At 44.5% G+C, this 20,641-nt stretch overlaps 1 protein-coding gene and 1 long non-coding RNA gene across 2 annotated transcripts; one reads left to right on the top strand and one right to left on the bottom strand.

The window, feature by feature from the left end:
• Nucleotides 1-1,278: 1,278 nt before the first annotated feature.
• LOC143385221 (uncharacterized) lies at nucleotides 1,279-20,400 on the bottom strand. The gene is made up of 5 exons (XR_013089447.1): nucleotides 20,157-20,400; nucleotides 11,098-11,301; nucleotides 10,132-10,243; nucleotides 2,548-2,634; nucleotides 1,279-1,556 (listed from the first exon to the last, which is right to left on the bottom strand). It is a non-coding gene; the product is annotated as an uncharacterized LOC143385221 (long non-coding RNA).
• Azgp1 (alpha-2-glycoprotein 1, zinc-binding) lies at nucleotides 2,801-6,829 on the top strand. The gene is made up of 4 exons (XM_076840847.1): nucleotides 2,801-2,855; nucleotides 2,999-3,259; nucleotides 4,728-5,003; nucleotides 5,881-6,829. The coding sequence occupies exons 1-4, from the start codon at nucleotides 2,801-2,803 to the stop codon at nucleotides 6,201-6,203; spliced, it is 915 nt and encodes a 304-aa protein (XP_076696962.1). The 3' UTR covers nucleotides 6,204-6,829.
• Nucleotides 20,401-20,641: the final 241 nt, after the last annotated feature.

Here is a 20,641-nt window from a genome sequence, read left to right as displayed (position 1 = left end):
TCTGACATATAAAGAATTTTTCCAGAGGAGAGGGGTGAAGTATGGTCCCACAACACCCCAATCCCCCCAATGACCCCAGGGCAATTGTCTCACCATAGACACACATCCCAGATGTCTGCCACTCTTCACCCACACCTCTAGCCCACCCATTCTTTCACCCAAGGAATTCAGAGTCCTGAGATCAGCTCTCTCCACTCTGTTTGCAGAGCCTGTCTGTAGACCTCCTGACCACACTGCCACCAGGGTTCATGAACCCTTTTTTCACATTGTTTGGGGAGGAACCCATCCTGGCTCCCTCATTGGCCTGTGAATTCACCTCCCCTGGGCATGGTGCCAGGACCCAAGGAAAGAGCTGTTTCCTGTCCAGAACCTTCCAGCCAGACATGATGGTAACAATGGTACCAGTTCTGCTGTCTCTGCCGCTCCTTCTGGGTCATGCAGTCCCCCAGGAGACCCAAGCTGGTGAGTGAGAAAGCAAGGGATAGGTGAGGGAGAAGAATGGTGGGAAGGCAAAGAACAAGACAGAATGGCAGGGAGAAGAGCCCCCTGTGGCTGGGATTCCCAGGCACATCATAGTCATGGATGTGCAAGACCATCAACTAACTCAGCTCACACTTCTAGAAGCATTCAAGGGGCCTCTGGACTCCTGCTCATTAAGACTGTAAAGATTCTGAATCTAAAACCTAAGTGAAAAAAAAACTAAGACATAGAAAAGGCAAAGTGACTTTCCTGGGATTAAATGGCAGAATGAGGCAGAAACCCACACAGAGAGAGCTGCTTCTAATCTTGTTCCTTCCTTCCTTCCAGTGGATAGGCACACCTGCCTGACTCAAAGAGAGAGGAGAGAGAGAGAGAAAGAGAGAGAGAGAAGGGGGGGGGCTCCCCAGGGGCAAGCAAGAAGGCAGTTAGCTAAAGGAAACCCAGGTCCTCACCCAACCATGAGTCTAGAAGGCAAGGGGCTGGGACGGGAGAACAGGTGGGGACACTCAGGGAAATCCAGGGTCGATTCTACAACAGGGAATGAGGCTATTCATGGCATCAGGATGAAGAGAGATGAGCTATGGGCTTTTAACCTGTGCAAGTTTAAAAATCCTTGCAGTCACAAATTGTCAAATAGTTTTTTGTTTGTTTTATAACAATCATGTTTAGAATGTTAAGCACATTCTATACCAAAATCCAGGTTAGTCAGAGAGACACAATAGGATGGAGGGATGGATGGATAATAGATAAATGACAGATACATAGATAGATAGATAAACAGATTTTTTAATGGGGGGAAGAATTTTATTTTAAAGAATGGGGTACACAGTTGTAGGGTCTGGCTTATCCTAAAATCTGCAGAACAGGTAGCAGGTTGGAGACTCAGGAAAGAGTTAACATTGCAGTCTTGAATCCAAACATAGTCCAGAGACTAGATTCTTTCTTCTTTGGCGGGGAGGGAGGAGTCAGTCTTTTCTCTTGAGGCCTTCAACCAGTTGGATGAGACCTACCCACATTATGGAGAATAATCTGCTTTACTCAGGGTCTACTGATGTACTTAGTCATCTTTTTCATTACTGTAATGAAACAGTAGAGGTGGGTTAACTTTATAAAGAAAAAGGATTTATTTTGGCTCATGGTTCTGGAGGTAGATGGTTCTAAGGGGCCTAATCTGAGAGTGACCTTCTTGCTGGCAGGGTCTGAGGCAACACAAAGCATCACATAGCAAAAGAAAAGGGAATACAGATTATGTCTAGTTTTTCTCTCTCTTCTTAACTTTCCATCCCTAACTCCCAAGAGTTCATGTCCTTCTCATATTGTAAAATATGTAATCATTCATCCCTAGAAGTCCCAAAGTCTTAACTCATCCAGCATTAATTCAAAATCCAAAGTCTCAATGGAGACTCAAGGCAAACTCCTTGAAGCTTTGAATCCTTAAAATCAAAGCAAGTTACTATTTATGATATACAATTATGGGGAAGACAGGGTATATATTCCCACTCCAAATGGGAGGGATAGGAGAGTAGAAAGGAGCCATTGGCCTAAAAGAAGACCAAACCCAGAAGGGCAGACATTAAATCCCAAAGTTCCAACTCTAGCATCTTGTGCACACTGCTATGACAGGTGAGTTCCCAAATCCTAGACTGCCCTACCCCTCTGTGTTATATTCAACACCGTAGTGGTGCTTTCTACACCTGCAAGCTGATGTTGGTGGCTTTCTGGGTAGACATGGCAGTCACTCTACTTTTCTGGGGTCTCCACTGAGGTTTTACCACCACAACTTATTTAAATGTTAATCATGTTTATTATAAACTAATTAGGAATCTGCCATATGACCCCAACATTATTAAAATCCACGTGAACTATCTCATGAACCAATTATGGAATTCATTATGGAAATGTCCCCCTCTTCGAGTTGCTGCTTGGTATCAAAATGCAGGTATATCCCTCAGAATTCTGAGACTGATTGTAGTCTTGCCCTGTACTGACCCATCCTGGGTCATTTCTTGGATTTTCTAGTAAATTCTCCTTCCCATATTTTCTAACTATATGTATTTGTCAGGTTACCATCAAGTGCAGTGCATATCAGGCCACTTTCCTCTCCTCCATAAGGTGACGCAGGGATCCAGGCTGGTCGGTCTCCATAGTCATTGCCTAAAGGGAAGAGAGAAGGTGCAAGCCAGCTCATAGGACCAGAAGAATGAGGTCACCTCATTTTTCTCTTTTGCCAGAACTCAGCCACATGGTCCCAATATACCCACAAGAAGGTTGAGAAATATTATCTTACATGCCAAGCAGAGGAACAATGTAGCGAAGACACATGAAAAGTCAGTCCCAGAATGAGAGCCGAGTCCACTCGCTTGCTCAAACTTCCAGTAGTGTGAGACTGACAGCAGGACTGAGAGAGCTGGGACGAGACCTCAGGGACAGAGGCCTCAGGGACAGGTCTTCTTTCTGGTGCACAGTGGGTGTCCCCATGCATGGACCCCACCCCTCTGAGTCTTCTCATCTTTTTCAGGTCCTTATTCTCTGACCTTTCTCTACACTGGGGTGTCCAGGCCTCGTAAAGGCCTCCCCAGGTTTCAGGCCACTGCCTTCCTCAATGACCAGGCCTTCTTCCACTACGATAGTGAGGGCAGGAAAGCAGAGCCCCTGGGACCATGGAGCCAAGTAGAAGGAATGGAGGACTGGGAGAAGGAGAGCCAACTTCAGAAGGCCCGGGAGGAAATCTTCCTGGTGACCCTGAAAGACATCATGGACTACCACAAGGACAGCAGAGGTCAGTGAAATGCAGGCCACGGGGAGGGTCTTAGCTCAAGAGGCAGCCCTATAAGTGTGAGTGGAAAGGGGCCAACAGTTGAAGATAGTCCCTCCCCCAAAGGTGGAGCAAGAGGCACAAATAGAAATACACAGACACATCTGGACCTAATGCCCCCTCCCATAGTGTCCTCCTTCCATATGGCCTCCCATCCTTGCTCCAGGCCTCAGCTCACACAGGAAGTGAGGCTCACCCCTGTACAGGGATGTTGAGTGGACGGTGAGTAACCTTGGAGTCAGTCAGAGCTGAGTTCACGTGGTACATTCTTCCATCAGTTGCTGCTTGACAGTGAGCAAGTTTTTTAATTATCTGGAAGATTGAGACCTGCCTCCATGAGGTTCTGGAAAACTTACCTACATCAATTCCATGAAGGAGGCAGCATGTGTTTTGCTCTCCCCTGCAGCCCCAGGGCCTAGGACAAGGTGCAGCCAATACTATTTGCTCACCTGAAGTATGTTAAATGAAGAGAGAGAAAATACCAAACACAACAAACTCGTGGTCCATACTGACAGCTCAGAAAGTGCTGGGTTCAAAACCACAGGCTGTTAGAGTTTCATGAATGTTGAGTTTCATGAGTTACGTGATAGGGTCAGGATAAAAACTTCACAGTCTACCCACCAAGGCAACCAATCAGACTTGATAAACTGCAGATGTCAGATAATTATATAAGACCGGATATCAAGGCTGGGCTTCTGAGTTAAAAAAAAAAAAATCTCCAAGAAGCCACCTGAAATCTGAAGGTTTTCAAAAGGAGGCAAGAGTTAAGTATAAATCTGAAGGATTTGGCATGGAAAGTCTTGGTAAGGAAAATGGCCTGGGCTGGTGTGTCCCAAATAGGAGCAGGAAGGACACCGGAAGACTGTAATAGAAATGTTGAAGTAAGTAAATATAAGAAAAGAGGAAGAAAAGAGAAAAATATGAGCACAATATTAGAAGGTCTTGGTGGCTATCTTTTTATTGGGCACTTATTATGTGCCAGGCCCAGATATCAATACATCTGACTTTCAATAACCTCCTAAAATAGCACTGCTGTCATTGCCGTTTCAGAGATATGAAAAGCATAGAGAGATAAGACTCAATCTCATGAACAGGCCAGTGTGGTGAGGAGAGATCTGGGATTTGCACTCTCAGAGCTATTCAGACTGAACTTTCCCTAAGAAGGTCAGTTTCTGAGAGTCGTTGTGCACAAAGGGGTTGAAGCTTTAAAAACTCAGAAAAAAAAAGATACCAACCGCTCTGGAAAAAAGGGGGAAAGGGATCAAATTATGTTTTCTTATGTGGGCAGATGAACTCTACCTAGAACTGAGAGGAAAGGAGAGATCCAAAAGTTTTCTTCCTATTTGGTTGCAAAGTGTGCAGGAATGAGAATCATTCAGCTGGAATTGGTACCAGGCTGATTGGCTCCCTGTGGGTTTGGGGGAGGCTTCAGGGTCTCACACCTTTCAGGGAATGTTCGGCTGTGAGATCCAGAATAACAGAAGCAGTGGGGCATTCTGGAGGTATGCCTATGATGGACAGGACTTCATTGAATTCAACAAAGAAATCCCAGCCTGGGTCCCCTTGGACCCAGCAGCCCTGAACACCAAGAAGAAGTGGGAAGCAGAAAAGGTCTTTGTGCAGCGGGCCAAGGCATACCTGGAGCAGGAGTGTCCTGAGATACTGCAGAGATACCTGAAGCACAGCAGGACTCACCTGGACCAACAAGGTACTCAGAAGCTTCCTGGGACCTACTCCCAGTACTGAGCTGAGAAAGACCAAGATGATCTCAGGCTGGGAGCTCAGGGGGTCATCTCAGACTGCTTTCATCCACCCCTGGGAATCCTTTGGTCCCCCACTTTTCACTTCCTAGAATTCATTCCTTCCCTGGGAGGATAAGAGATGAGATCCAAAAACAACATTTATCCAAATTTCAAGTGGGAGGAGCCAGGAAAACCACTGTCTTGATGGTAACCTTCTCTAAATAACCCCCTATTTCACAGATAAAGAAATTGGGGTTCAAAAAGGCTAAGTTAATACTAGCCATAACAGACAGAATCAGGTTTCAAATTCCATATTTCAGAGTTCAAATCCCATGAACACTTTTTTCTACTCCTGATGCCTCTTGTTTGTGGAGAGATGTCCAGCTTGGAAGGACAGGAAAGTGTGAACAGAACTAAGTGCCACAACTGAGGCTTTGATTGGAGAGGTAGGGAGAGAGAAGAGCGCAACAGAGCACAGAGGAGTTTGATAGAGACACAGGAAGAGCCAAGGAGCTGGGTCAAGACTAGAGAAGAAAGGAGCTACGAACACTTTTTGAGATTTGGGCACACCAGGGAAACATATAGGGAATTCACAAATTCACAACTTGTTGCTATCATAAGTCAATACACAGTGGGGAAGGAAGAAGGGTATCAGAGTAGACATTCCATGACCCAACAGAGAGCCTCAATCTTCCCTGATCTTCTTAAAGATTTCTTAGGGGAGGTGGGCGCACAGCTTAGAGATCTGCTGATAGCGACATCTGAGGGTTTGGGGATGGAAGGGACATGACAAGGGAAAAGTCTACCTCAAGCCCTCAGTGTCCATCTCCTGTCCCTCCACAGATCCTCCCTCTGTGTCAGTCACCAGCCATGTGGCCCCGGGAAGAAACAGAACACTCAAATGCCTGGCTTATGACTTCTACCCACAAAGAATCGGTTTGCGCTGGACTCGGGCCGGCAAAGTGCAGGAAACTAAAGCAGGGGGAGAGATTCTTCCCAGTGGAAATGGTACTTACCAGTCCTGGGTGGTGGTGGGAGTCCCCCCTGAGGACAGAGCCCCTTACCTCTGCCTCGTGGAGCACAGTGGGCTGGCCCAGCCCCTCACAGTGCCATGGAATGGAAGACAGAAAGCCAGGGCTGAAGGTAAATTGGGGACTCCTCAGTAGTCACATAAGAGAGTTGAACTTTAGAAATCATCGCCAATGTCACCAACAAGGTCCCAGGAAAACAGTGCAAAAGGCAGTGCAAATCCAGATGGTGGATTTGGAGACAGGAGACTTGCCACTGAGTTCACTCTGACTGTTCACCTCCTAAACTCTCCATGGTCCAGTCTTTAAAACCTCACCCACAATACTCCCCTTGCCTGGCCCAGCAGAGAAAGATGTTTTCAAACTGTGAACTGGCTATAAAAATGTGAGTTGACTGAATCATTCATTCTGCCCCTTCCCCAAGCATTTGATTCATCTGAAATTCTTGGTACCCAACTGAAATAATGGTTCACCCTTGGGCATATGGACCTTGGAATGTCTCCAGCATGGCTTAGACCACCCAGTCCTGTGGACCTTGTTCTAGCATCCACTGCTGATGTCCACAGATGAGGCCATGACCTCACTGGCTGTCAAGCCCCGGAAATCTGTAAAACCCAACACTTCTGTACCTGTTTTCCTTGCTCCCTGTGAGACATGGTCCTCCACTTCAGCAACTCAATCTTTCCCATATACATTGGCCCTGAACTACACGCAGCCAGAGCTTATTTGAGAGGCCTCCTCTCTCCAGGCGCACTCCCAAGGAAGCAGGAATCAGCCTTGATGTTCTTGGACTCCCTCCAAGTCCATCTGAGTGTGTTTTTTCAATTGAGTCACCTCTGCCATCCGCAGGTTTAATGCCCAAGGGTAGAGCAGAACCCTCACAGCTGACCTTTCTACTGAGCCTTTTCTACCATGGTTGTGTTCTTCTTTCCTACATGGAAAGAACTCTCTTTATAACATGCCCTCAGCCTCCCACTCTGGATTACTCCAAATTCAGTCCTCCCAGCTGTTAAGTAGTCAGAAGCGAACTTCCAAATTCTGAGTCAAGAGGCTTCTCTTTCTTGAAAGTCTGAATTTAAAGGTTACATCTCTGGTTTTGTTTTTGTTTTTGTTTTAATACTTTGGGTTCAATTTGAATACCAAAAACTGAGAAATTGGGCTGGGGATATAGCTCAGCTGGTAGAGTGCTTGCCTCCCATGCACAGGCACTGAGTTCAATCCCCAGCATGGCAAAAAAAAAAAAAAACCCTGAGAAATTAATTCCTTAGTCTACAAGAAACCAGAGGAAAGAAAGAGCCCCATTTGAACAGTAGAGAGTTGCAGGGAAGAAAATCAAAATAGTTAAGAGAGAAAAATACAGCCATTGATCCTTCAAAATATGATAAGACCTTGAACAAATAAAAAGAAATAGCATAAACATTGTGAATCAAAGAGGAAACCAAAATCAACATAAGCAGGATGGGCTAAGGAAGACTGGAATGAATCTGATCCAACCTGTGACTGAAAGGATCTGATCCAAAGAAAAGATGAAGGGGTGGACAAGGAGAAGGAAGCCTCAATAAACAAAGTCTTGGCCAGGCATCCAGGTGGAGGGGGAGAGGGACACAGAGACATTCAGAAACTCAGGGAAAACTTCCTGGAGGGAGTCAGATTTCAGAGGTATCAAAAGAATGCTCCTAACCAGTTGGGTGTGAGACTGTCCTCCTTATCTTGGAGGACAGCCTGCCAGAGGCTTCACTATGAGTTTATCAGAGTGGGGAGAGGTGACTTACTGGAGGGCTCCATTAGGCATGCCTGGTGAGACTGCAGGTTTCAAACTGGAGTTTTTAAAATGGATTGCTTAGGTTCAGGCCTAAGGCCATCCTCACACCACTCAACAAACAACTCATGTTTCCACCAACCTTTTTAAGGAGATGTGTGGCCCATTTTCATTTCTAAAGGAAGATGATTTAAAATTAATTTCTTTTGAAAATTCAGCAATTGCCCTTGATGTAACTGATGTCATCCTGAACATAAAACTAGCCATAAAATAAGAGCTCAGAATCACTGGTCTTTGGGCAGAGTGGGTAAAAGGACTAGAATTCCCACTGGGTACACCTGAAGCCACCCCCAAGTGTAAAACCGCTCGCAAAGCTCACTGTGCCAGTAGAATTTTCTCATAAATGATTTGGTTTTTATTAATGAGATTACACATACACACAGAGGGAATAAACAGTTCCCACGAGAATATGTTCTAGGAAAAGCACTAGTTCAGGGCAAATCTAATATGTGTCAACAAGCCCCTTATAGTAGAGCAAAGTTTTGAACCCAAATACAGAAGAAAGAAGAGACTCTAGCACTTCATTGAGAAAAAAAAATGACTCATCGAACTAAACACCCCAATTCACATCACTGAATCCATGATCCCAATGGTATAGGTACCCATTTCTCTTCCCTGCACTTATTTCACCAGGGGAAATGTCTTTCCTCCTACAGAAGAACTATCCTTCCCCATGTGCTCTGGACCTCATCCTCTTTCTCCTACTCAAGGACCTTATTGACCTGGTTCTCCTGTATCTCTCCAACATTGCTAGAATATAACCATGTTATAGTCTCTCCCCTTTTAAATAAAGCAAAACTTCTCATAGCAACACCTTCCCTCCAGTTTTCCCTCCATTTCTTTCTTTGCTTCACAGAAAAATTCATCAAAAGAGCTGACCAATGAATCTGCTGAAGAGTCCCAAAGTTATATCTTCAGTCCACACTTCTCCTGGGAACCAGAACTAACTTCTCAGCTCTCTTTTTCCTTACCCACCATGCCCACTCCATCAGGAGTCCCATCCAATCTACTTCCACCATCATCCCTGTCCTCGCTGGGGAGAGCGGTGACAGAGGATGGGAGAGCAGTGCCTAGCGCCTGGGAATGTTCCTATGCAAGGATGCAGGATGCCTAGCTGCTGTGGCAATGCCCTCCATGAGGAGGCTCTGAGGCAGAGTCTTATCAACCTGGACCTTGATCTCAGGCACATGGTTCCTGGGAATAGAGGAACTCTCCTGTTAGGCAACCACAAAGTTTCACCAGTTCCACTAATTCCAAAGCTGCTGCTTAACAGTAACTTTAAACAATGGACTTTCTCAAGAGCTACACAAAGCTCCTAACATTACACATTGCTACTGTAAAATACAACTGTGGAAAAGCTACATAAATGTTTCTAGCCCTCTAACTTTCTGAGTATGAAAAATAATGCCTGCATAGTCTTTAACCTGATAATGAGACATATATAAATAAAGATTGCTGGAGTAACTCTTTTAGATCTGCTTCTCCATTAGCACTCCACCTGATCCCAGCAATTTTATCTTCAAAACCTGCGTCGGTGAGTCTTTATTTTTCTAATCCCCCATAGCCCTTCTTGGAACCTGCTTAATTGGCCTCGCTGGTCGCAGCACTCACCTTCTACAGCCGTCACCCAGTCAATGGGGACCCAAGGTCCAAGTGGCTTCAGATAGACTAGAACATTCTGAATCCTCAGTCTGCTATAAGAAAAAGCAACTCCCTGTGTCTCACCTGAGGAAGAGTTACAAATGCTATCAAAGTAATTGTTATACTACATTGTTTGCGGGATAAGGATAAGGGGGAAAGATCTGTATGTGTTCAGTAAAGACACTTTTTGTTCCAAGTATTTCCGATCCACAATAGGTTGAATTGACAGATGCATAACCGCAAATACAAAGGTCAGAGGGTACTTTCAGTGCTGTCAATCACTGCCTGGATTCCCAGAGTAGCCAGGCCCAGGACCAGCCTGCAATCCAATCAGTGATATTCCTTTCTCCATACCCTTCTTTGCTCTCTTACAGCTCAGATCTACTTCTTGCCCTGTATCCATGGTCATATGCTAAATTTCCAGTTAGGCCCCATGTTTCACTTCCTCTACTTAGTCCGCCTGACCCACCTACAGATCCTCTGTTCATACCCATCTCATTAGCCAGGCCTGGGTGGGGGTGGGGGAGCCCTCTAGACACGGTGTGGCAGCTCCCAAGGCGCCCTCTTGTGGCCGGAAAGCAAAAAATGCAGGCTGACTCCTCTCACCTGGGTTGGAACTTTTCCAGGTAAGGCGTCTGACTCTTGGTGAAGTCACGATGGCGTCTCCCTTTCCTTGAATCATTGCTCAGACCTCAGCACCCTTGCAGCTGGTGTTTCACTGAAATATTCAGAGACCATACTGGACCAGATTACATACTGGATTACTAGCCCCCTCAGCAGGAGAGCTCTATAGATAGCGGTTCCTCCTCCCATTCTGAGCCCTGGGCCCCACTGGCAAGCAGGACAACTCAAAATCCCTCTGGTTTTCCTTTTTACAATTATTCTCCCACGTCATTCATATCCTCATGTTGCACTCTTGGCTGTTTACAGGAGGACATCAGGCTCTGCCCCATATATAACCTTCAAGTAGATGCTCTTCCTGCTGGGTGAGTGGGTCTGGGTGAGCAGCCTCAGAGACTGTAATGATGAAGGTGCCTATCACTCCCCTTCTCTCTGGCTCCACCATGAGTTATAAAACCTCCAAACTGTGACTCTCAGGCTTTGGAGGATCAGTGATCTTCAGAGCTTTTGATAACTTGTTCATATCCTTTTGAATAAGATGGTATAGTTAATGGGTCCCAATTAAGGCTTTTTTAATGTAATGGATCTCTAGTTAAGGTTTTTTCAAAATTTAAAGATCATGAGATTAACCTGTAGAAACATTCGAACATACCAGCCAACTCCTTTGTCCTGGTGTGGGGACATGGAAGTGAGTGTAGACTCAAATGAAAATTATGGGAAAGTTCAAACTCAAGGGCAAAGTGACACAACCAGTTAGAAGTTCACAGGTGGGCCAAGCCAAGACGCTTGGTACATTTCAATACCTGTTTAACATGGATTTTAACCAGTAGTCTTAAAACTTTTCCAGTACATATTTAGCATGGATTTTGATCAGTGCCCCTACCTAGAGGCTATATAAGCCCTTAGACTAGTACATTTAGGTGCAAAATTTGCTATCACTTCCCCTCTCACCTTGCAGGAGTTCTTGCTTTTCTTCTGGCTTAAATCAATCCTACTCCATTGCTCTTCCCTTCCACTATTGTCCATGGATTTTAGTCTTCAAATTTGCAGAACCCAGAAAGAAGTTGGTGAAGCAGAGGATCTAGCTTCATCTCAAACTCGGGTTTCACGTTCAGCTTCTGTTGTTCTCTTACATCCTATAGTAGATTTCTCAGGCTGCCATAAGAAAATAAGAAACTTGATGTGACTCCATTTTTGAAAAACCAGCCTCTACCTCAGAGCAAAGCCTGTCCAAGGAAGGGGGTGTGACCCTTGTCCTTGGAAAAACCGACAGAGCACTCCTAGGCACATACCCACCCTGCTGAGTTGTTTATCTACAAATAACAGGAGAGATCTGCAGCACCAGGTGTCCCTGACACAGTTAGGCTAGGTGAGGACCCATAGCAACCCCCTAGCAACCACCAATCACCATGAGACAGGAAAAATACCTGGGATGCCAGATGACCCTCCCAGTAGTTTATGGTGGCTGAAAACATGTCAGGAAACCATGTAGTTTAGCACGTACACTCCTCGTGGCTTAAACCAATCAGTCCAAATGAATCCCCCTCTTGTACTAACCAATCACCCCTACCCAACTTGTTCCCGCCAGTGAATGTGCTAATCATGTTTTAGAGTTGTTTTATGATTTTCCCATGGTGTGTGATGATTTGCTAAGAGATGCTTTGATGTATGTGAAGTCCCTGCCTTCCCCAATGAGTGTATAAAACTGCTGCAAACCCTGGGCTTGGGGCCTCTCAGCATCACCAGTTGCTGTGTGAGCAGAGGACAGAGCTAGCTCGCAATAAACGCCTCTTTGCTACTTACATAGATCTTGGTCTCTGGTGGTCTTTTGGGGGTCCCGAACTTAACATTAAGATTTTCAGGATTTGGGGCTGGGGATGTGGCACAAGCGGTAGCGCGCTCGCCTGGCATGCATGCGGCCTGGGTTTGATCTTCAGCACCACATACTAACAAAGATGTTGTGTCCACCGAAAACTAAGAAATAAATATTTAAAAATTCTCTCTCTCTCTCTCTCTCTCTCTCTCTCTCTCTCTCTCTCTCCTCTTAAAAAAAATTTAAAAAAAAAAAAAGATTTTCAGGATGAAGTTGTGCTTTCTCAAGGATCCTGAGGAATGGAGAATTAAGTTCTGAATATCTGTATTTTGATATTGCAGATTAGCCTATATAAACGCATTGTGATCATAATTGCTCACTTTAATTTCTTTTTTTTATTTCTTCCTGAATAAGACTTTCATGGTACTTCAAACTTATCTGGTATGAGGCACAGGCTAAGAAAACAATGGACAAGTTCAGTGAGAAGGACACAGTCCTGTGTATTCAACACTTGTGATCTTGAAGAGCTAGGTCCAGTGACATTCTTTAGTGGCAAGAAGCAGACCGTCACTGGCTAACTTAATCCCAGCTCCCCACTCCTTGCCCCCGAAAGAACGCATCTTGGAAGGGGTGACACAGGGGCCACAGTGAGTATCCAGCCACCAGGAATCATGAAGTAGCCTCATTACCAAGGAGGACGGAAGTTCAGATAAATCAGCTCCAACCATGTTTGTTTGCTGTTCCTAACAGTCACTGAACTCAGGATCCAAAGTCCTGGAAGAGAGATTGATTGATCAGCCTTATTTGCATCATTCTCTCTGTGGCTGCCAAAGGGGCTGATGATCCAACTAAAACCCTCTCACAAAGAGAGTAATTCTCCAGAAAATAAAGAAACAAGAAAGGAATAAGAGTCCAGGTAACCAAAAAAAGTACTAAGAGGGACACAATGAAAGAAAGAACCTCTTGCTGTAAAAGGCTGCAAGACGAGACAATTCACTTGATAAGGGGAATACAGGTGACTGGGATATACAGAGAGGTCAGCTTACATCAGCTAGGATCAGAGAAAGAATAGAGGGAGATGTTAGCTAGAAGAAGAGAGCTTGGGGCCAGGCTCCAGGATCAGGGTGAAGTGATGGGAAAGGGTAAGAGATAAGTTAAAGAGACCAGGTTAAGACTGCAGAGGTCTCAGGAGGCTGAGTAGTGGAACACCAGCAGCCCTGGAGGGTAGAAATCCAGGAAGAATTTGGTGTATGGCCACCATTAAGTTAACCATATAGGAAATTTTGTGATACATACAACCAATAAAAGATTTGCTACCCATATGTATTTCAAAACTCCTACAAGTTAATGAGAAAGGCAAAGGGAAACAGGCATGTATTATGAACAGGCAATTCACAGAAGAGTGAATTACAGTAGCAACGGAGGTCGGGGAAGCTCCCTGGCCAGATCAAGATAGCATAACCTCGAGTAGACATTGAAGGCCAAGTGTACTGTGCCTGAGGAATTGAGTGCACCTTGCATTGAACTTCTCATTCCTATAATGCACTCATCCCCTGGCCCTCTCATTCAGTTGCATGATAGCCCTGATGTCCTGTGGTGCCTGCTGAGCTCTGCTGCAGAGAAATCACACAATTGTTAAACCAGGACTCTGAAAACCTCTGATATCTAATTTGGGCTGAGGATTCTCAAGTAGGACAGGCTGGGTTTGAACCATAGTTTCAGTGCTTCCAGTTTTGATCTTAACAAGTGAGTTAAGATCCCTTTTCCTCAGTTTCCTCATCTGTGAAACTTCCTCCTTCATGGAATTATCATGTGATTAAATGAGTTAATATCCCGTAGGTGACTAGGAATGAAATTGACCAAATTATACTTTAGATTGTGTGCATGTATGAATAGGTAACAATGAATCCCACTTTTATGTTTACTTCATGCAATAAAAAGGAAAAAAATAAAAATAAAGTGCATTTCAGGGAGCTAAGGTAGTTCAGTGGTAGAATGATTATCTGGCATTCATGAGGCCCTGGGTTCAATCCCCAGCACTGAAATCAAATAAATTACACAGATAGATACAGATATATCTTAGAACAGTGCCTGGCATACAGTAAGTGCCCAAAGTTTGCTCATCTTTTTGCTACTCTGTCACACTTGTTCCCATCTCAGTTTCTTCAGCCCTGGTCCCCTCATGTCAATGTGCTTGTTCCTCCGATCCTAAGAGAGATGTCCTGTCCCACACCTCTTCCATTCACAGCCTGCAGATAAGCCTTTTTTTTTTGTACTGGGAATTACATGTAGGGACACTTAACAACTGAACTGCATCCTCATGCTTTTTTAAAAAATATTTTAAATATTTTTTTTTAGTTGTTGATAGACCTTTATTGTATCCATTTATATGTGGTGCTGAGAATCGAACCCAGTGCCTCACACATGCCAGGCAAATGTGCTACCACTGAGTCACAGCCACAGCCCCCTCAGCCCTTTTTTTATATTTTATGTTGAGACAGAATCTCATTGAGTTGCTTAGGGCCTCACTAAGTTGCCAAGGCTGGCTTTGAACTCACAATCCTCCTGCCTCAGCCTCCTGAGCCACTAGGATTACAGGTGTGCACCACCACTCCCAGCTTCAAACACTATCCTCACTCATTCATTTGCTCTCCTTTCTTTCCCCCACCCACTTCTCAGCTCCCCAAGCTCACTACCCAAATTGCTCTCACCAAAGGCACGCTAGCATTTGACACATCCCTGATCCCTCCCCATGAAACCTTCTCCTCTTGGGTTTCAGGATACCTATTGCTCTTCCCCTAGGTCTGCACCTTAGTCATCATCACATTATTTTCCTGTACCCACTCCCTAAATGCCAGTGTTCCTCCAACTGTTTCATACTCTCTTCTCCCCCTCTTCCCCTCCTTCCCCCTTTCTCTCCCTGAGCTTCTACCTCCACATTCCTGCAGATGACTCCTCAGTATAGATCCCAATCTGAGCTGCCTCTTAAGCTAAGGCTTTAAAATCCATCTGTCCACAGCTATTTCTCCCAAGCTGTCTGTTAGGTACCCCCTAGACTCACAGCACCTGCTCTGGGAACAGTCGATTTCTCTGAGTCCTTTAGCATCCAACCTTTCTAAGCAGATCTTAAACCACTTAGTGCAGGTCAATGTCAGATTTTCTTCTCCGGCTCTTTCAGGATTTCGGGAACAGATTTCTGCCTAGAGGGTAGGTTTGGGTGCACTTGCATATCATTGCCACAAGATGGAACTATGTATCCTTCCAGAGGATTCCTAGAGCTTCTAAATGCTTTAATAACCTGTGAGAACACGTAAAATCTACTCTCCTAGCAATTTTCAAGTATAAAATATATTAACTATAGTTACCATACTGTGCAATGAATCTCCAGAATTTATTTATCCCATCTAAATAAAACTTCATACCCTTTGACTAACATCTTCTCAGATTAAAAAACTAATGATGAATGAATGAGATCTGGGAGAGGCCAGGCCAGGCAGATATTATACGGAGGGAAAAGTCAAAATGACTGCACATGCCTTAAGTGCCACCTATTTGGGTTGGTGATGTTGATATATTCTTCCAGAAAATGTACAGTGTTGCTACTGCCAGACAAGGAACTCTGTCTATTTGCCCAAAAAGAAGTCTTTGGAAGCTCTTCTAATATTTGTTAAATTCCACTACATCAGGAACCAGGTCCTCACCACAGACTCATATTTTGAGGGGAAGACTGCCACTACATTAGGAACCTCTTATAAAGGAGGCTTCTGGGTTCCAGAGGTCCCTTCCACAACCTCCTCCCGCAACCCAGGGCCGGAGGGTACAGGTGTCTACTGGAGCCTCCTTCTCGATTTCTGTTCTTTAGGGTAGCTAAAGGAATAAAAGAAGATGTTCTGCCCATTTGTACTAGTTTTCTAGGGCTGCCAAAGCAAAGCACTGCCACATCAAACAGACTTGGAAGCTTTAACATCAGAAATTTACTTTCTCACAATTTTGGAGACTCCAAGTCTAAGATGAAGGTATTTCCAAGGTTGGTTCCATCAGAGGCCTCTCTCCTTGGTTTGCAGCTGTCCATCTTCTCCCTAAGTCTTCACATGGATTTCCTCTGTATGCATCTACCCTATCCCTCTTCGTATAAGGACACCAGTGTCTCCACCCTCCACCCTGTGACCTCATTTTTGCTCTCCAAATACAGTCACTTTCTGAGATGCTAGGGGATTTAGTGTTGTAGGGGACACATGAGGCAAGCCACCGAAGATAGCAGGAAACAGTTTTATGTGGCTACAGCCAGATTCAGAGGGTACAGCTTTTGCTATAATCAATTAATCCTCTGAACCTCGAGTTTATGTAGTTTCAGGACTTTATACCCAGCATGTAAGGGGAGGGGCTCAGAAGTTCAGTCTGAAGAAGTTCACATAAAAGCAGTTTTTTCTTTCACTGTTCTGGGCAAGTTAACCCTTCAAGGACAGCACCTGAGAAGGAGAGAGCTTCTTCTCCCCTTTCTTTCCTCCCCTGCCAGCTGTTACCATGGAGCCCAGTTGGTAACTTCTCTTATAGTGGCACCCCCTTTCTCCACACAAGTCTTAACTCAGCTTCTCCAGAAATCTTCACCATGGCTGATTTTAGGACTGTCAGCAAAAGAGTCTCTACAAAAGAGTTCAATGTAGATAAACTTACAATTTTCATGTTGCCCTATCTTACTTGGCCACAGGCCAGAAAGAAATCAGCACTCCAGGTGCTGGACACCCACTTACTAGTTTTTCACAAACATGTATCCAGTATAGTAGTTTGTAGAAATGTGTAAACAAGGCCTCTGACCTTGACTGGGGCTTCACAGAGATGTTTATATTTCTAAGATAAGAAAAGTTACCAATTCTCCTCCAACTGTTTTTGACAGGTCTTTTGGTTGCAGCAGCGAAAACAGCTGACTTAAACATAATGGGAGTGGGCTTCCCAGTCTTCTCCTAAAAAATATGGGTCTGTGGTGAGGACCTGGTGAGAGACAGCTTCCCCTGCAGCATCTGGGAGACCCACACCTCCCTGTCTCAGTTGCCCCCAGCATGACTGAGCATGGTGGGGACCAGGGCCCCTTCCTTTCTACAGGACCTGCATGGGCAGTCTTGGCCTGGGTCCCACATTGACTGCCCCTAACTGAACCCTCACGCTCTTGCTCTCTTCTGCACCCAGAAGAACTGCAAGTCAGCCTCTGGCTCCTACTACACTTACCCTGTCTCCCTTCACAGATATTTCCCCCAATAAATCTCTTGCACTGCTCTCTCCTTTTCATAGGACTCAAAGTAATACAGTACCCTTATTGGGATGAGGAAAAATGTTAACAGCAAAATCTATATGACAGCAGCACATGGGTTAATCCAGAGTTGGCTACAAGACCCAAATACTTTTACAAACTAACCCAGTTTTACAAAGTCCCAACATGTAGGAACATGAGGGATCAACTTCTAAAGTACATTGGTATAAAATAAACCTTTAAGTCAGCTATTTCCTCAGTCTCAAAAGTCCATTTCTAACTAAGCAAAATTTCCAGCTTGAATTTAGTTTTCTGACTAGAACTCCCAATTTAACAAAAGGACCTTCATTTGCTAGGAAACATTCTCTAGGGAACATCTAATAAAACCGGGGACTGGGGTTTTAGCTCAGTGGTAGATCCATTGTCTAACAGACACAAGACCCTAGATTTAAGCCCCAGAACTGCAAAAGTAATGAAACTGGTGTTCTAGTTTCCAAACAAGGCTCTGTGGCTTTGGTTCCTGAAAACCTGTCTGAAAGTTTTGATGTAGTGACTAAAAGCACAAACTAGTCTAGAATTAGTCAACTCCAGAGCTGCACCTGGCTTTTCCTGTCCCTGTGTGAACATAGGCAAGTTATTTATCAAGCTCATGTGCCTCAGTTTCCTCACCTGTAAAACTGGGTAGTCATATTACTACTTACCTTTTAAGGATCTTTTTTTTTTTCCCTAAGGATCTTTTTTAAATATTTTGTAGTTGTTGTTGGACCTTTTTTTTTTTAAATTTATTTATATGTGGTGCTGAGAATCGAACCCAGTGCATCACGCATGCTAGGCAAGCGCGCTACCACTGAGCCACAACCCCAGCCTTAAGGATGTTTTATAAGTCAAAAATGATACTGCACATATACTATCTGGCATCAATAAGTGTGCAGAGTTCCTTGTGTCTGCTGATTATCAGTCTGATTAGTCCATGATAAGAACCAAAACAACTAAGATGATGTGATCTCAAAGAAACAGAATGCAAATACATGACTTTTTATTTTCTAGTAGCCATATTTTAAGTAAAATTAACTTTCATGTTTTATTTAACTTCAAGAGCAATTTGCCTAAGGCCACTCTGGTTCTGCCCGACTTAAGTCAGTAGGATATGCTACATTCCTAAGCAAACAACCTGTTATCTGCAGGAATGCAAGCCCCAAAAGACTCTGCCCTATACACTAAAAGAACACGCATTACCCTGAAGAGAGGGGACTTTTGTGACCTTTAAACAGACTAGATTCCAGGACTCAAGGAGACAGGATAATCAGAAGCAAAACCCCTCAACTATAAAATCTGTAAGAACAAGTTCCAATTAGAACTGGTCAGATTGGGACAAGCTGACTCAGAGTTGCCTTAGATCTTTAGCATGTCATTACCGAGGCAAAATCTTCCCCCATAGGGAGTTGGAAGTTTGATGCAATCCTGCTAGCAGTCAAAAATCAAGAGGTGGACCTGGGCAGAGCTCTGGAAAATTCACTGGGACTCCCAATAAAACAGGAGGGCAGAAGAGATGTGTCATCCCTCTCTTCACTGAGAGGACCCACTTTCTCCCTTGAGAGTGTTCCCTTTTTCCATTTTTCCCCTTTCCTATCTCTTCTAATAAACTCATGTCTGCTACTATAATTTGTGACTCAAGGACACCCACAGTTGCTTTGGTCCACAAATGGCCTTGCTCTGCAACCATAATCAATATTTTTAAATTATTAATGATATATTATACTTTTTTAGCACTAAGTCTTCAAAATACAGGGTATGTTTTACATTAAGACACATCTCCACTTGAATTGCATACTTCAGGTGCCATCCGTTGGCTAACACCCTGTTGGAAAGAGCAGGATTAAAATTTTAAACTAAATATGACTCTTAGAGTAAAACCAAATCCTGGACCTTAGAATTATTGCTGCATCTCCATAGATGTACATTGTGAGCGTTACCTAAGTGTTCACCACTGCTTTTCCATAATGAAGGCTGTGTTCACCAAGTCAGGGAGTCATATCTAATCCTTCTTCCCCTAGCGATTATATTCCCTCCTAGAAAGAGCCACTGCCCTGATTGTGACATTAACTCTTCACTCCTTACTCTCCCCAACCTCTGGTAACCACCATTTTACTTTGTCCAGAGAATTTGTCTATTCTAGTTACACATGTAAGTGAAATAATTCAGCCTGTCTTTTTACAAGTGGCTTGTTTCAGTCAGCATAATGTCCTTCAAGTTCATCCATGTTGCAGCTCCGGCAGGTGACCTTCCTTTTAAGGCTAAATATATAGACCACATTTTGTTTATCCATTCTCAGTTGGTGAACACTTGGTTTGCTTCCATCTTTGACTACTGTGAAGAGTGCTGCTATAAATAAGGGTATATAAATATCTGTTCAAGTCCTCATTTTCAATTCTTTGATGCTTATGCCCAGAAGTGGAACTGGAGAATCACGAGGTAACTCTATTTTCAACTTTTTTTTTTTTTTTTTTTGGAATCACCATACTGATTTACACAGGGGTTTCATAGCAATATACAAGGGTTCCAAATAGTCCATATCCTCACCAACACCTGTCATTTTTGTTGCTTCCTTTTGCTTTCTTATACTAACCACCCTACTGGACCTGTGTTCATGGTCTCTGAATTCTTTCACTATCCATTTTGTCAGCTTTGAACATTTTGAAAACGTTAGCTTAGATTTTATTAGTGTTCATTTCTGATGACAGACAGCCTGGGCAATGGAAAGGTACAGGCCATGGTGGCACAAGTCCTAGTTTCTGGCCCAACTGTGTCCCTGTGAAACCTGAGAAAGGGAGAAATTTCTCCAAGTCTGTTTCCTTGTCTTCTGCCAGGAGCAGCATGATAATCACTCGTGCCCCAACCAGTTAGCTGAAACTTAGACCTAGATACATTTTAAGTGGCGTTCTTTATACACACGTGAGCTGTTTAATTCCGTTTTCTTTTGATCCATTTTTCTGCTCCTGGGGAGTTGGAGTCCTTGAACCTAGGGAACCATCGAGATGCAGAACCTCCGAGGTCCTAGAAGAGACGCCTCAGCTGCGGCCGCCGACCCTACTTCCGGTCTTTGTTTGTCAGCGGCTACGGCGGCCCGAGGGGGTCAGACGGGTACTCGATCTCGCTGCGGGGCTCCCAACATTGGGAGTCCACCCTCAAACACCCAGCGCACTTCTCCCTGTGGGGCCCGGGCGCCGTATTTCCTTCTGCCCCACATTTTTGGCCTCGCCCTTCCTTTGTTTCCCCAGCCGGCGGGGAAGATTAAAGGCATGGAGGGTCAACGTTCAACCCCTCCTTTCCAACGTCTTTGGAGCCAGCGTGGGCTGCGGAATTCAGGCCATCGGCGCTGCTGTCCACGGAAGCTCCGTTTGAAAACGACCTTGCAAAACGTCTGGGTTGTGGAAGTG

Source organism: Callospermophilus lateralis, chromosome 19, assembly GCF_048772815.1.
Source record: "Callospermophilus lateralis isolate mCalLat2 chromosome 19, mCalLat2.hap1, whole genome shotgun sequence".
Classification (NCBI taxonomy): domain Eukaryota; kingdom Metazoa; phylum Chordata; class Mammalia; order Rodentia; family Sciuridae; genus Callospermophilus; species Callospermophilus lateralis.
Note: the sequence above shows the minus strand (reverse complement) of the source record. Positions and strands in the feature narration are given on the sequence as shown.